This window comes from Rhea pennata, chromosome 1, assembly GCF_028389875.1.
Source record: "Rhea pennata isolate bPtePen1 chromosome 1, bPtePen1.pri, whole genome shotgun sequence".
In the NCBI taxonomy this organism is placed as follows: Eukaryota; Metazoa; Chordata; class Aves; order Rheiformes; family Rheidae; genus Rhea; species Rhea pennata.
In genome coordinates, this window is record NC_084663.1 from 74,674,335 (window position 1) to 74,690,593 (window position 16,259).

At 37.4% G+C, this 16,259-nt stretch overlaps 1 protein-coding gene across 3 annotated transcripts in view; it reads left to right on the forward strand.

Annotated features, from left to right (window-relative positions):
• RASSF8 (Ras association domain family member 8) overlaps positions 1–16,259 on the forward strand; it is a 91,963-nt gene that overhangs the window by 57,787 nt on the left and 17,917 nt on the right. For 2 of the 3 annotated variants that reach the window (XM_062591922.1, XM_062591932.1), the window contains one exon: positions 11,599–11,789. In XM_062591922.1, the coding sequence (XP_062447906.1) occupies positions 11,687–11,789 (103 nt within the window). In that variant the 5' untranslated portion in view covers positions 11,599–11,686. Of the gene's footprint in view, positions 1–4,528; positions 4,600–11,598; positions 11,790–16,259 lie in introns of those variants that run through there. The other variant, XM_062591942.1, reaches the window with a different exon arrangement.

Genomic DNA, 16,259 nt, shown 5'->3' on the forward strand with positions numbered 1-16,259 from the left:
TATTGACTGCATTGGTTGGGCAGGATTTCTCGGGCAAGGATAGTAAGTTGTTCTGGGTCAAAGTTGAGGCTGGTCAGTTGCACTTGAATTCAGGTCATGATGAAAATGCACCAAAGGTGATTTAGAGCTCTTGTGACTTTAGATTAGGAGATTGGATTTTCCATTCAGAACAGAGGTTTAATTCTTTCTTTCCAAAATGTTGTTGAACTAGCTTGCTTCTAAAAGCAAAACCAGGAAAACCTATCAAAATTGTATTACTCCATTTTGCACATTAAAACAAGAAAACTTGGTATGCAACTATGCTAGATGTTCCAACCACAGAATGTTGAACTGTCCCACAAGATTACTAATTTCTAAGATGATATTTACAGGAATAGGTTTCTCCTTTTGATAAAGACACTCAGAAGTACATAGAGAATTTGGACATTGGCATTTAATGTGGCTTTTCAATTTACCTGTAAGTAAAAAAAGGGGGGGGGAAGAAAAAAAAAAAACGCCTAGATGGTTCTTATTTCATTCTCTTTTCTGATATACTGCATAATGTAACATGTTTTGGATGTCTGAACTCCATAACATTTCACATCTTGGATGATTTGATAATTTTCAGTGTTCAGTTGCTCACTATTCTATTAGTTAGCAGAAATTTTTGGTGGGCACTTCCACTTGATTTCTTTCCAGGACTTAAGTGTTGTGCCAGGTAATTGTGCTTTACAAGCCATTATAGCCTCTTCATATTACCCGGCATTTTACACTTCCATAGCTGCATAGTACCTGATCAATAAGTATTAGAAATACAAGCAATCACTTTTCATTTAAAAGAAAATTCACCTGGCCCTTTTTGATAAGATTTTTCAGGAAGTTTTAAATTCTTAACCCTGTCTCTTCACTCATTCACTGCTCTTAATGGCTAGCTCCACATTTCTGTGGAGAGTTGTAATCCACAGAAATGGATCCTGTTTAGGGGGTGGGGTAAGAATCTTACTTGTTAAGAGCAGTGGAAAACAAAACTGGACTAAATGATTTTTTTTTTCCTGTTTCAAAAAGTAAAAGCAAACTAGATTTGTGTTTCAGAAAGTATAGTCCATAGAGCACACAAGCACTTCAGCTTCTGTCACAGTGTACCAAGCAGCAGAGATCTCATTTTATTTAACTTTGACTATTTTGAGTACCGGTGCCTGGCATCCCAGGCATCTTGCAATTAAGTCCAGAGGCACATGGTGAAGGTCTACTATGATGGGAGGAATGATGCTAAAACTCCTTATGGTGGGATGAGTATACTCCCAACAGGCTTGATTAAGTTGCCAGTCTGGATACTTTCTAGGAGCTCTTAAAGCAGATCGTGGTTTCTCCTGGGCCACCCTCTAAAAAGGCAATAGAAGTCCTTAGGAAGAGACACATGCTGCCTCAGGGTGTGCGCAGTATGCAGCGGGAGTCCCTGGAGGCAAGCAGAATCAGGTTGGCTAACATGAAGAGCAGTAGGGCCACAACATGCTATCTCTTCATCCATTGTGCTTTGGAAGCAGGTTAAAGAATTTGGAGGAGGATAATGAGGGTTAACCAGTAATTTGGAGATTCTCTTTCTACGCAAGTGTGTAAAGCGCTTCTTGAAACTTGCAAATGAACCGTGAACTGGAAGTACAGTTCACTTGGCAGTGTCTGGAAAAATGTGTAAGAAGTAAGAAAAAGGCAGAGGAAAGAGCAGAAGAACTTCTCAGATGAAGATGAGTAGCTCATGTGTGATGTATTAGAGAAAGTGGAGAGCTGCTTAACTCTATTCCAGGTTTTGGCAAGTCTGCTAACTCCAGAAAATTATCCTGACGCAATCCTCCTGGGCAAATGAGTAAATGGACAAGATGGGGTTGCTGAGGGTGCAGTGAGGAGGCAAATGCAATAGTTAAGACATGAGATGAAGGCTTGTAGCTTCATGGCCTATAATGAAAAATTGCATCTCAGAAAGAAGGTACAAAATGTAGATAGTATCTGAAGATACGGAGGGAATGGGCAAGTGGAAAGTGGTACTTGGTTGCAGACTGTTGTGACAGAGAAGGAAGATAGGAAGAGTGTGTAAGCTGAAAGAATGCTAAAACATCCTTTATGGCTATATTGAATATGAACTAACAGTTACCCATTTTCCATTGGTGTTGCAAGCTGTGAGTCTTATTTAGTTTTAATTTTTATTAGTGTATATTCATGCTCTTCCTGAACAGCTGTTTGTTGGATCATTCTGTGAATGCTCTATGTCTTTGTAGGACTGCTTCCCAAAGAAACATAGATGTATATAGTGGTGTTACTCTTCTCTACTTTTTTTTTTTAAACCCTTTCCCAGTGAATTTTGGACTGTAAGTCAGTTTCAGCCAAATTTAAAGAGGATTAGCGGGTTAAAAAGTATCAACCTCATAACATAAAGGTATCAAATAGTTTCACTTTTAGTTTCACTGAAGTTACTAGCTGAATAGGAAAGAGGGACCCAGGTATACTTTAACCCTGAAGGGGGTATTACTTTTCCTGAGCCATTTGGAGACAGTTTGGCTAGCTGGTTTGATCAGAGGTCTGGAGCACCTCTTATGAGGAACGGCTGCGAGAGCTGGGCCTGTTTAGCCTGGAGAAGAGAAAACTGAGAGAGGATTTTATTAATGTCTACAAATACCTTACGAGAAGGAAGAAAAAGTTCTTCACTGCGAGAGTGACAGAGCACTGGACCAGGTTGCCCAGAGAGGTTGTGGAGTCTCCTTCTCTGGAGAGATTCAAAACCCGCCTGGATGCAGCCCTGTCTAACATGCTCTAGGTGACCCTGCTTGAGCAGGGGGGTTGAACTAGATGATCTCCAGAGATTCAGTGCAGACATAGCCTCAAGCTGGCTGTAGGACTGCCACAGCACTTTGGCTATCCTCAGCCAAACGTGTAGAAGATGATGCCTGAGAGGGAATCCCTGTGTGCTTGTGTATGCAGCTTGGTTAGCAGCCTGAAAGTAAGCAGCTGGAGTATTTTAGTCTATAACCTATTGTTGTATATTATCACTAACTTAAATTTTGCTCAGACAAAAACATTATCCAAACTCACAATGTCTAGAGAAGGGAAGCACTGAAGTGATCCAGTTGAGGCCTGTAAATAGACAGTAAAAGAAACAACAAAGTTTATTCTTTTGGGTTTGAGAATATAAGGATGTAAGCATACTCAAAAGCAAATTTTAGAAGTTTTTTTCCCCCTCTTTTCTTACCCATATACTTGCTTAAAGGTGCCTTGTAGAAATAAGTTCTGTTTTCTGTCTACCTTGTATACTTTCCACTTCCAAGTTTTCAGGAAAGCCACTTGAAATTTCTTAGATATGCTTAATGAGTAAGTTAAACTTTCATGAAGAAAGCTTTGAGACTATCATAAAAAAAAAAAGTTCATTTACTTAGTGCCTCGCCTTATTTCTGCTTGATAAATAGCATTTAATTACAGCAAGACTTTCCTCTTTCAGTAGTTATAAAGTACCATGGCTTTAAACTTTGTATTTAATTGCCTTTTAAAACTTACAAACCATTTTACAATTGAAATATCTATTTAAAAATGATTTTTTTATGTATTACTTAAATGAAAGTATTGGAGAAATTAACTCATTTGCATGCAACTTTCTGAAAGATGTAGTGGAAGAGGGTGTTGGGCTGCCATATGGGGAGGGTGGGGAGTATGTGTTTATATGTGGGGGTTTGGATTTCCTTTTTGTTTTTCAGAGCTTCATGCATTTCAGCTTGCATTTAGAGTACAAGGAACACCTTAGTGCGACATCTGTGACTCAGGATAGCTGTGATCAAATGACAAACCATAGCAAATGTTGCGTATGTTCTTGAATGAAATACAGAGAAAAGATTTAGCCTTATAAAAACCAAGAGTAAAATAGCTCTTGCTGAAGTGGAGCAGATTACCTCACTGCCTTTAGTGTAAATATTGGCAAATGCAGACAAATGTCTTCAATCAAACCCTCAGATGGCTTTAAGTGTTTGCAGACAAAACATAGAAAGGGGAGAGGGAAGTGTGGATGGAAGGGGCTAGGTCTTCCCTGTTACCAAGTGAGAGAATGACTTATTTTCTGGTTTTTGAAGTTGGGGCATCTGGAGGTATAAGGCAAATTTGAAATAGGCTATGTGTATTGCAATTTCTAAAGAAATATTTATCTTGCAAATAAATAACTTCCTTATGCCTCTCCTTCCTGTTTTGTTTTCTTTTATACCAATACAGTATTTAGACTATTCGTTAAACATGACTTCAGCTTAAAATCACTGCTATCAACAGAACTGTAGTTGCTATTTTATCAAATGTTCTATGTATTTGACATTAATGACAAACAAGTACTAATTGGGTGTAGGGAGACATTGTGGAAAACATATGCCTGTTGATGTCTGTTTAGTGCCAATGACTGTCACAGAACTGATATGCAGCACAGTCTCTCCTTTGCTAACGTCCCTGGAAAAGGTATCTCCTGCCACAAAACAAAATGCATTTCAGTTGCTAACGCTCTCAAGCTTTGCAGTGCTGCCACCAACAACCAAGCCTTTCCTAGAACTCTGGTGAAGAATTAGGCTTTTTGTGATGAGTCTGCTCAGCCCTTCATCTCTAGTAAGATTGCGATGATCCGTGTTCATAATTTTGTTTGATGTTGGTAGCTGGAATAAAGAGTGAGAATATGAGTTTGTTTCATGTAAAGCTCTCTGCAGATGATAGTTTAGTCCTAATCCTGAAACAGATTCAAGGTTGTGACTTAAAATAATAATTCTGCTTGAATCTGATTTGTATCAAAATAAATGTCATTAATTTCAAGAGCTGAAAGCACTGTGCAGGTTATGGTTTTGATTTGCTGGTGCATGTGCTAAATATAATGCTTTTAACTCAAGTTTTAGACTTATTTGAAATTATCTGACTGACCTCTGGTTAGTAGAGGCAAAGATCCGTGGCACTTTCTGACTTAACTGAGTCCTACCACCATTTCCTAAATGTTTTTTATTTTGTGTACCTCGGGGCTATATAGAGCTTAGATTCTATTTATATCTAATCTTCATGAAAGGAGACTATTAATTTTGAAGTTGTTGTTCCTGCTGAATTAATTCAAGTGTGAGAGTGTGAAACTTGCTGTTAAAAATGCAAGGTTATGTTCTTAACAGTGACCAAATAAAAAGAGATTTTAATAAGCCATCTGCTTAATTAGCTCACCTGCTGCTTTGTTTTCTTTCAAACCATTTTGTGGTGATCCTACGGTGTTCCAAAACACTGAGTTGTGTCAAACCTCATTGCTTCAAAAATGTGAGTCAAGGTACAAGGTGTTATAGAGGGTGGTGTTTTTGAAAGTATTACCAGTCTAACTATCAACATAATGCAGCAACAGTGGGTTAGAAGTTTTTCTATGAGGGCATGCAAATTTTAGATACAGTCTGTGATCATGAAGCCTTCTAGATACCTTATCTCCCATACTGCAGCTCCTAGACTGGTGAACCGAGATTTGTGCTGTGGTTGAATTGTTGCCGTACAGTGCCCCAGGTTTCTTCAGTTCATTACTTTTGGTCATGAGCCAGCTCAGTGAAGCTAACTGATGGCAGTAAAGGAAGAGCACTGATGCCCTGTTGATGAATTTGGGGATGATTTAGGTACCCTGTTGTGGCCTTCAACTTATCTGAATTATTCATTAATTGTCATGAAGGACAGTAAAGACTTGGCTCCACAAAGCTCCATTTCTTCCTTTGACAAGGGAAGAAAGGGGGAAAAGACAAATTCTGCTGAGGCTTCTGACCAGAGAGCAGTTAGCTCATTCTGGGTAACTGAGAAGGAAACCAAATTTTCATATTGGACAGATTGCTTAGAGTGGCAGATACAGCACAGTCAAGAGATGTAGGGACTGTGGGTTTAAGACACTATGATGGAAGAGAGCACCCTAAAGACAAACTTCTTGAAATCAGACTGAGAATTGATTTCAAATATTGAAGTTACTAATATAATTTTGAAGGCAAAGGGATTATTTTAATTACTAATTCACTTAGTATTTGTCACCAATAAAATTGATCATTAAAGAGATAACAAAAAGTGTATATAAATCATTTGCCTCCTCTTATTCCCTTCCCCCCCCAAAAAAAAAGTACCACACAGATTAATAGTAAGTATTTCTAGCCTGTTCTCAAGAATACAAGGAAAAGACACTCTTCAAATTTGTTTTTCGTTGGTGGTTTTTTTTTGTTTGTTTGTTTGTTTTTTTCCTGCACTGTAAAGATCTCATGTCTGCAAGAGATGGGGGATATTTTGTAAGAAGGGAATTTTTTAAAAATATTTTTCCCTACTTCAAAGCAACATTTCTTTTCCTCATTTTTCATCTTTGTTGTGCTGCTTAAGTAGAAATTGAAGTTTTCAACAGCTTCCAGACTAGCCAGTTGAGGCTTCTTAGATGCAAGTAAATTAGTAATTTACCTGGGAAACTGATTCTTTGGCTTTGGAGGAGCTCTGGATTAGCTGGAGACAAGATTTCCATGAGTCATTGTTACACCAACTCCTGTTACAAGAGATTGTGAACACGTATGTTGGTGCTGTCTGGTCCTGTTACAGCCAGTGTATAGTGTGCATGTTATGTGTGTCTTGGATAACATCTGTGGCACCTAAGTTTGGATCTGTCTCACAGAGATGTGTGTTGGGCCATCTTCTTGCCAGTCCCATGTGAAGAAAATTCCTCGCTGCTTAAACTGCCTCTCAGCTTCATTCCCAACACTATCATCTTTGTGGGGTCTTTTTTTCTGTTTGAAGCAGTGCTTGTTATCTCTGAGCACTCTGGTAGATCAAAAGAATAACGCTAATAGGAAATCCCTTAGTCTTGCTAAAAATGTGGATCCTACCTCTATGTAAAAATTCTTGTTTAAAATAAAATCCTGCATTTGCAATGAATTTCAAAACCAGAACCTGCACCTTTCTAATAAAAATTTTCATATGAGTGGTTTATGCTTGATCTTTTGACATGAATCTACCGTTAAAGGTTTTTGTTGTTTGTTGATGAGAAGCAGACTTTCTTCTGGGGTATTTTCTGTTCATCGATCCAAGGCAGGAAGGAGGCTTTTTGGTAAATACTAGCTAGCTTGTTTCTAGTAGCCAATTCTCCATTTGGAAAATGTTACCTTATTACTTTACACAAGAATTCTTATGCCAGGGAAAGTCTGCCAAATGCATCGCTGGTCAACAAAGGGCAATGTCATACCTTTCTAGACATGTTTATAGGCCCTTTCAGGGTACCTGAACTGGCTTCTTCGTGCTTGATTAATTTTCATTGATTCAAACCTTGTTTGCACCTAACTATGCTTATAAGCAGCTTCCAAGCAGCAACCTGCAGAGAGCAAGCCGTCTATTTGTCCAGAGCTGCCGTTGTATCATAACAGGGAAAAGCAAGGAGTGCAATTTGGGTCAGCATATAGCAAATCTGAAACAGGAAAAAGTGGTGAACTCTAGACAATGTTAATTCATAGGTAATTGTAAATAGAGGCATGATCGCTTTTAAATATATTGAACAGCATACTATTTATTCAGTGGGGTGAACGGAAGAATTACTGAAATATTTGGTATAAATTTTGCAGTTGAATTCAGTTGCAGCAGAATTTTAACCCTGATTTCAGATCCACGTGGCTTTCGAATGATGTGGACCTTCTGAAGATTAGAGATGAGGTGAAATCAGCATTCTTAATTTTAGCTCTCACAGTTTCCTCATGACTTAACGCTTACCTCAAGGATAAATAGGTTTTGCAAACATCTGCTTGGGCTATCTTTCTCCTAAACACACACACAGTCCCCTGCATGTTTTGTCTGGCCCATTAAAAAAAGCATCAGCTTCTCTCTCTCTCTCTCTCTCTCTCTCTCAAGTTTGCCTACTAGCTGTGAAGAGGTAGCAAAATAGTGGCATACATGTATGCTGGAGAGTTTTTTTTTTTTTGTTTTTTTTTTTTTTACCATCCAGAAAAATGAACAAAAGTCTGAAAGAGGAAGATCTGAGCCAAATAGGATGAAAGAAGGATTTAGGGAAATCTGCTTAATGCCCGGAAAAGAGTGTAAGTGAGGAGATTCCAAACAAGGGAGTCAAAAAGAGAAAGCATGTGAGAGAGGAGCGGCTGTAGCTGAGTGGTGTCCAGTTTCAGGTGTGTGGTTCCTATCACAAATACCTGTCATTACAGAGCTTGTCCCTGAGGAACTGGCGAAGAGGAGGGAAGCTGTGATCAGAGGCATGCTTCAGCTTGTGTCCCACTCAATGAACTAGCTTTCCATTCCTATTCCCAACCATTGCTAAAATAGGTTGTGTAAGATGAACTATTTTTGAACTTACTTGAGGTTTCACAGTCCTGTGGGCTTTTTTCCTCTACCCCTTTCCACTTGCTTCTAATTTTTTTTATTACTGTTTTCCACATTCCTGTTCTAATATTCTAGAAACTAAATTTATTCTAGATTATTTTTGAGTTACTGTAAGTTAACTTTGGAAACATACGACCTGTGCACTGAAATCACACTGTCACGTTATAGTTTCCAAAATCAAATGTTTCATTTTTAGTGCCTGACAGATCTCTGAAAGCATATCGCTAATGATTTTGGTGCACACAGTCCTTTGAGTCCTGCACAGTAGTTACTATCATCTTCTTGATAGGAGCACAAACAGCAGGCTGCTTTTACTGTTTTGCAGTAGCTATTTGCTCTATTAAAACTGTTCTTTAAAAAAGTGTTTCCCCTGAACTCACTGTTTCAAAGAAACTGCTCAGATCATTTGGTGCTTTAATGAATGTTACTTTCAAAACTGGGAGTGTCAGCAAGTATTTCTTTATTAGATGGTGCCTCTTTTTAGTTTGTTCTTATTAAAAAAAAAAATAAATAAATAAAAAGACAAACGTTAGGAAAACAGATGACCAAAACTGATCTGCACTGAATGCAAAGCTGTTCATTATGCGTGCTGAGTGTGGGGAAAATGCACTTACTGACTTGCTAAATTGAAATAATAGTTTGGATGTTGACAGACAGAAGAACAATTAGAGCTGTTGGATTCTTTGCTGACGGGTGTGTTGTCGCACGGAGAGATGACTTGTTTTGTGCCAGTAAATCTGAACTATTCAACTCTCAGCAAGACACCAAGTTTATTAATAAGTTCCTTACAGTTGGGCTTGGAATATGAGGTCTGCTTATTTGTGAAGACAATCTTTCCAGGAATAAACAATAAAAGTGCCTGATGGGGGCTTCTCTGTGTTTTCTCAGTCACTGTTATATTACAGGCTAACAAATGACCACCTCCTGCTTAGTTTATTGGTACATTAAAATGGTCTTACCTGACTAAACAGTTTCTGTATTTGTACACTACTAATGTCTGTGGATAGTAGAGTTTTTGTTTTGTTTTGGGTAATAATAATGTCCCAGAACATAATTCTGTGCATGCTGGTACTCTTAAAGCTATCAGTCTTGTGGATTAATGATACAAGCATATTTCTGAAATATAATTTTACTAGTACATTTGGATTTGAATATTCTTTTGCTTTCTGAGTGGATACTTCTGGGCAGGGATTTCTGGGTGTGTGCTGGACTGATTTTTATAGCAGAATTGCATATTGCTTGTCTACTAAGCTTGTCCTGTCAGACTGGGGTGATGGCTCTGGCTCTGACTGTGTTTGAGGTGTGTTGTTGCTGAATGTCACAACTTTTCTGATGTTAATCAGTACATCTTCTGGATGACGTGTTAATATTTTTCAATTGTTTAGATATTTGATTGCAGAAAAGGAATAATCTTTCTACTGTAGCTCTAGTGCTACACTAATGTCTCTTTTTAGTACAGAAAGAAATGTTTGTCTCATAAGGAAAAAGCAGTTTGGATGAGATTGTAAAACATGGACTATCCTAAGTATCTACTTCCTAAACTTTTACTGCCTCTGAGTGCAGTTCTGTTAAATCCATCAGCATGATGAGATTCTCCCCCACACACACCCAACCCCAGCCTGCTTGCCTTTACTGATCCTCTCTAAACAGCTTTCAGATTTCTCTCTCTGTTATGTGTTGTCTATTTTCCTGGTACTTAAATCTTCAAAAATATTTCCTTTAGTTCTTTCATTGTATCCACGGGGGATTACCTGAACACATGAGCTTCTTTCAGTGTATTATGGTTTATGTTTTCTTCTATCTGCTTAAATAATCCAGCTATCTTGTAAGCTTTTTAAAAGTCAAGAAAAAAAAAAAAGACCAGTATTAAATTTCTTTTGAAAGTAGACAATGCTTCCTTGGAGGAGTTATTTTTAATTTTTTGAAATCAGCATCTCTGGAGTTCCAGTTAGATATTAACTCCTGTGGGACATGATCCAGCTGGATCTGTATGCACAGAAGAAAAGCAGTTCCTAGTAAAGCTGAGTGTGTAGCAAAGCCACTTTTGTTCAGATATGCAGTTAACTGGAAGATAACACTTGCCAAACCTTGAGCAGCATGACTGTTGGTAACCAGGCAGTGGAGGGCAAGTGGCCGAATGCAAAGTTGTAACCTAGCTCCCCAGATTTGTAACTCTTTTCTTATTCTTTAAACTTTTGCTGGTATTTAAATCAGTGCAGGAAGAGATTTTGAGAGTCAGAGCACTGTGTTTCAAAAAAGCAGCCCTCTGAAAATACACAGTCACTCACTCGCTTTTTTAAGAAAATACTTTAAGGATTTTTTTTTATTATGTTAAGAGCTAATAAACCACATCAGATGATGTGACTTTAGCATTATTTCAGTAAAGTAGAATCATATTAATAAACAAGAATTGTATTGACTAGGTGATATGACTTTTTTGATTTAATACCATAGTATGCCTGGAAAAAACAAGGATAATATTTTAGCCAAAGTTTGTTTATTTACAGAACTGACACAATGTTGGCAGGGGTTGAAGCACCTCAGCAGCACTTTCCCCAATGCACTTCTTTCCTCTAGAGAAAGACTGAACCAATCTCTGCCTTCTTGATTTCCTTTTGGGACTTTGAGGCAGCGGTACTAAATGCGTAAGTTTGCCTATACTAGGAACCTTCAACTATTTTATTATAGAGAGCAAGGTTAGACTCCAGGATGGCTAGACTTAAGAATGTCTCCCCCTTGCTTTGCAACACCATCACCTACCACCACTACTAGGAATTATTGGATGAACATTGAAAGTATCTTTATAAAAAGAGTCCCATGAGACATCCAGGCAATATGTAAAGGAAAGGAGGCTCTTCTAACTGGAGCTGCTATTGGATGAACATTGAAAGTATCTTTATAAAAAGAGTCCCATGAGACATCCAGGCAATATGTAAAGGAAAGGAGGCTCTTCTAACTGGAGCTGCTATGGTTTTATTCTGAACTTGTTTACTTAATACTGTTTCTTTTGATGCTCTCTCTGTAATCACTTCTTATGATTATAAGAAACAAAATTAATGAAATTTATAGTGTATCTAAAAGAACAGAACGGGTAGGTATGGCCAAACCATGGGATTGTTTGATTCCTTTTACTGTTTTTAAGGAAACAAGGCTATGTGCTTTTTCTTTCTAATAGATGTTAAGTTAAATTTGTTTTACTTCTTAAATTGGAAATGTCTCATAACAAACATCAGGATTTTTCTTCTCTTCTAGCTGCTGAGTCTGCTGCATTGTCTCTGGTATAGCTACAAGTATGACTTGACTGACTTGCATTCATGGCTCTTGGATGATCTGGTGAAACATGGAGCTCAAAGTATGGGTGGATGGAGTCCAGAGAATCGTTTGTGGGGTTACTGAAGTCACAACATGCCAGGAGGTTGTTATAGCTCTTGCTCAGGCTATTGGTAAGTAACTCTGTTATTTGGGTTCGTCAGAATGAGGTGAAACTGCTTCTTTTCTTTTTTCTTTCTTTCTTTTTTTCTTTTTTTCTTTTTTTTTTTAATACAGGTGGATTGAGGGGAGGTGGGATTGCACTTGAATATTAGAACAGGAATGTGGAAAACACAATGTCGATAAACTTGCAGTCTCTTAGAATGTAACATAAGCTTGAAGCTTTTTAAAAAAAAACTGCTACAGATAAGAAGAAGAATCACTTTGAAATCTGTGAACTTCCATTTAGTACAAGTTTATTCTCTAACTGACAATACGCTGCTGTTTGACATTGTAAATGCAGCCTGGACTAACGACAGTGCTAAACTATTAATGTTTTGAGTACCAAGACAATATTAAAGCAGTGCAAACAACTGGTTGGCTTACACAAGCTAGTGACATTAACTGAAATTATGCACCCTGAAAGTATCCCTAACTGTATTGGGAAGAGTATAGATCAACAAAATAGGTCATCCAGGTTCTCCTTTTACTTATGCCACCTGACGCAGTAAAGGGTAGCTTGGTCTCTTCAGTGTTATATATTTACTGAACAGTTTATGTGGACACAGAAATATCTTTCAGGCTGCAGTACAAGAAAGTACATTCTTTCAGTCTTATCAGATCTTTTTCAGTGGTTAAGGACATCTTGAATAAGAACTTCATCCCTTCACTCTTTCATTTAGCTGAATCTTATTTTCTGTAATTTTTTTAATTGAATTTACGTACTATTTCAATTTAAACACTAGAATTACCCCTTATGTAAAATTAAATCCATAATATAAGGGCAACCTTTCACATTTATCACTTTTCCAAAGATTTTGCAAGACTTTAAGCGCAGTCCTATTCAATTGAAAAATCTTTTTATAATTAAAAAAAAAAGCCATAAATGTTAACTGGATATTCACCCTATAATCATAGTCACAATTTCTCTGAATTTCTCTGTTTATTTAGTTAAATATTCTTCTGAATATCTTTTGTATACTTTCAGTAAAGAAAGAAGTAGAAGCAGGAGAAATCTTACGTTTTTTAATTTTGTATCATAACAGAGTTGAACACAATGCTAACTTGTGTATGCTCTATCTGTATGCATCAAATACCTTTACAATGTCCTTCAAAAAGTGTAGAAAGTCAGTATGTCTCTAAAATGTGGTTTCAATAGTTAACTGTTAAGTGTGCTTCTACTGTTTGTGTTAGTGACAGCTTTTTATTTAATGAGAATTGGTTTATGAATTGCTTCCATCCATATCTCAATTTTCTGCCTATAGGCTTTTTAGACACTATTATGCTGGTGTGATTATTTGCTAGTGATGATTAAGTGTTATGTATAAATCCATTGTTTGTGGTAGACTTTTCTGTTCTTTACCTCCCTTCTGTTTTCTATCCCATCCCATTTCCTATGCCTCCTCCCCTAAAATCAAGATGTCTAACTCCCAGGTCTAGACAATGCTCCCTTGTTCTCCCATCTTATTTCCCTTCTCTCCTTTTTTTTTTTTTTTTTTTCCTGTATCCTCAGTTATTAGACTGAGATCTGAAAAGACTCCATCAGTCAAAATTAAGCCAAATTAACATAATCCCAGGCCATATACTTTTAGATGCTCTCTTTTGAAGCAAATGTCCTCTCTAGAAAATATCTGGAATAATTGGTCCACAGCTTCTCACTGAAGCTGCTAGGACAATGTTAAATACCAGTATTAATGACACTTGTCTTTAGCAAAGAAGTCTTTTCTAACCCTTTTGTCAGGCCACTCATCAGAAAAGCAACCATTTGTCTGCTGCTTTGATTTGGCCATATGTACTAGCTTACCAGGAATTACTGTCACTTGAATTTGAAAGGAAAGCTATTAAAATGTATTCCTTTAGCTCTCACCTGACATTTGGTGGGGGAAAGCAGCCAGTCTTTCCAAGGAGGCTTCCTCCTTGGTTGGCTGTGATTTTGTATTTTCTATTTTGCAGTCTGGCTCCTTCAGAAGACACATAACTTAGGACTGCCTGTCTGCTGGCCTGTCTGAAAAGTTCTTCATATGCTCCTTTTGTTTTCTTATGTCTGACAATTTATTGCTAGGTCTTTGATTTAAAAATAATAAAAACACACAGCCACCTTCGCTGAAAAAAAATGTGAAATATGAGCTGCAGCATATGTTATTTGTGTTGAAATGCAACATTAGATGTATCTGCAAATTAATTGATATTAGAGCTATATCCACTGAGGAAAGTACAAGTACTTGTCAGTTCCCTTTTAAGAAATCCATAGGTCAGGAATCTTCTCATGGACAAGCAGAAGCTTCCTCCTATCCTAGAGGTATGAAAAATAATGCTTTACAATGTATTACAAAAATGCAAAAATCAAAATCTGGCATAAAATCACAGAATGGTTGAGGTTGGAAGGAGCCTCTGGAGATTGTCTAGTCCAGCCCCCAATCTTGAAGCAGGGCCACCTAGAGCAGGTTGCCCAAGTCCATGTCCATTTGGATTTCAAATATCTCCAATGATGGAGACTCTAAAGCCTCTCTGGGCAACCTACTCCAGTGTTCAACCACTTACATGGTGGTAAGAAAGCTTTCCCCCTGCCCCCTTAGGTTTAATTGGAATTGCTTGTATTTCAAGAAATTTCTTTTCCTGTCACTTGATCAGATGCAGTGCCCTATCTCCTAATCTCCCACTGTAATAAGAGCAACGAAACGGTTTCCATCTCTTTTGGATCCCAATCCTCCTCTCGTGTCATGGAAAGTCAGTAATAACATAATATTTGTGTGTTCTGAAGAAAGCTTTTTGTCATGCAAAGACATGGACTTATAGTCTGGGGTTATTTTAGTCAAAAATAGCAGGTCGTGCTAGCCTATTGCCACCAGATCCAGTCCCATAACCAAAGTGTGGCCTAATCCTTTGGCAATTAGTAGGAGTCTTGTTACTTTGCTTATATAGTGCTCCCTGACTTTCTCCTTATAAATTGTTGTCTGTTGCTATTATACTTTCAGTCTAAGGGCCTGCACATCTTTTTCGTTTCCTTTTTTTCTTCCTCCCTTTTGAGTCAGTACTCCTGATGGTTTTCAACTGTGTTATTTGTTCCTGCATTATAATCTCCTTCCTCTACTGCCTGTCTGTTGAGCATTGAGAAATAGTAAACGATCCTCCTCCAAGTATCTGTTCAAATTAGTTTTTAATTTCAATCTTCGTTCTAAAAAAAAAAAGAAATCTTTTGGCAATCCCGGTAAAGCTAACTTTTTAAAATACATGTATATATTTTAATGAATGAGGAAGATAATACTAGCAAATAGATGTAATTTTGGATGCTATAATTGATGGTCTCTAAGTTAGGAGGAGTTGGAAATGCCTTAGTTAGAGGGAGGGTATGTGGAATTCTGTTCAAATAAGACATAAAACTATCAAGCTGCAAGTTTCCAGAGAGTGAAATTGCCTCCCACTGGGATCTTAGAACACTTAATATTACCTTTTATGAGTTTTATCCAGTACTGTTTTATTTCTTTTTTTAACTCTAGCTGCTTACAAATTGCAAAGTAACAGGAAGATTTGACCTTATAATACAAGTCAGAGAAATGATCCTTTCAGGATAAGAAACTAAGCCTCCACAAAATGTAAAAATAAACTACAGCACACAGCTTAAATGGAAGCCATGAATCTTTTTTAAAAAACACTTCTACCAGGAGAGATGAGCTAGCTTTTTATCACATTCATCGTTGTCTACTTTAAAAATATATATTTGACAGCAAATTCTGCATGTTTTTCTGCTTTTGCTAGTTTTCTCCTGCATTTTGTGAAAAATATGCTGCAACAGCTTATTGCAAAGATTGCTTGCTCATTTTGATTCCTTCTTTTAAACTGTGCAACTGAAAAACAAGTGAAAATTGATGTGTTTCAGCTGTTTTATGTATTATGAGATGATAAGCAAATCAAGTCACAGTTCTGTTTTGCGAAGTGTGGACTTAGAGCCCAAAGAACATGAAGATTCCTTTCAAAAAAAAAATCACTGTAATTTTTTGGGGGAAAAGCACCTAAAGAACGTGTGCTAATTGTGTTAGCTGGCAGATTAGGCAAATGTGACTGTGTAAAAGATTTTAAAAAAAAAAATAGGTTATTTTTGGTAACTGTGACTTTTGCTAGCTATTTTCCTTTTAGATTTGAAAGAAAAATCCTCCGAAGAAATATGATGATTAGTACCAAAAAAATACACTTGTCCTCCTTATTTGGAAGTGACTTCCTCCTAGTTCTCCCCTATGTGAGGACTTGCACTGCATTTCTTGCGATTTCTTTTTCCTCTGGAGACTATAGAGTTGGATCCTCTATAGCCAGAATGACATGTGTGTTTCCTGAGAGAGAATATTTCAGTCTACAGCTGAATTCAAGTCTTCAGCTTGAATTTCTCAGCAAAGTCCTTTTCTGTTTTCTGCTCTCATCATAATTTCCAATGACAAATAGTTAAAAGAGCA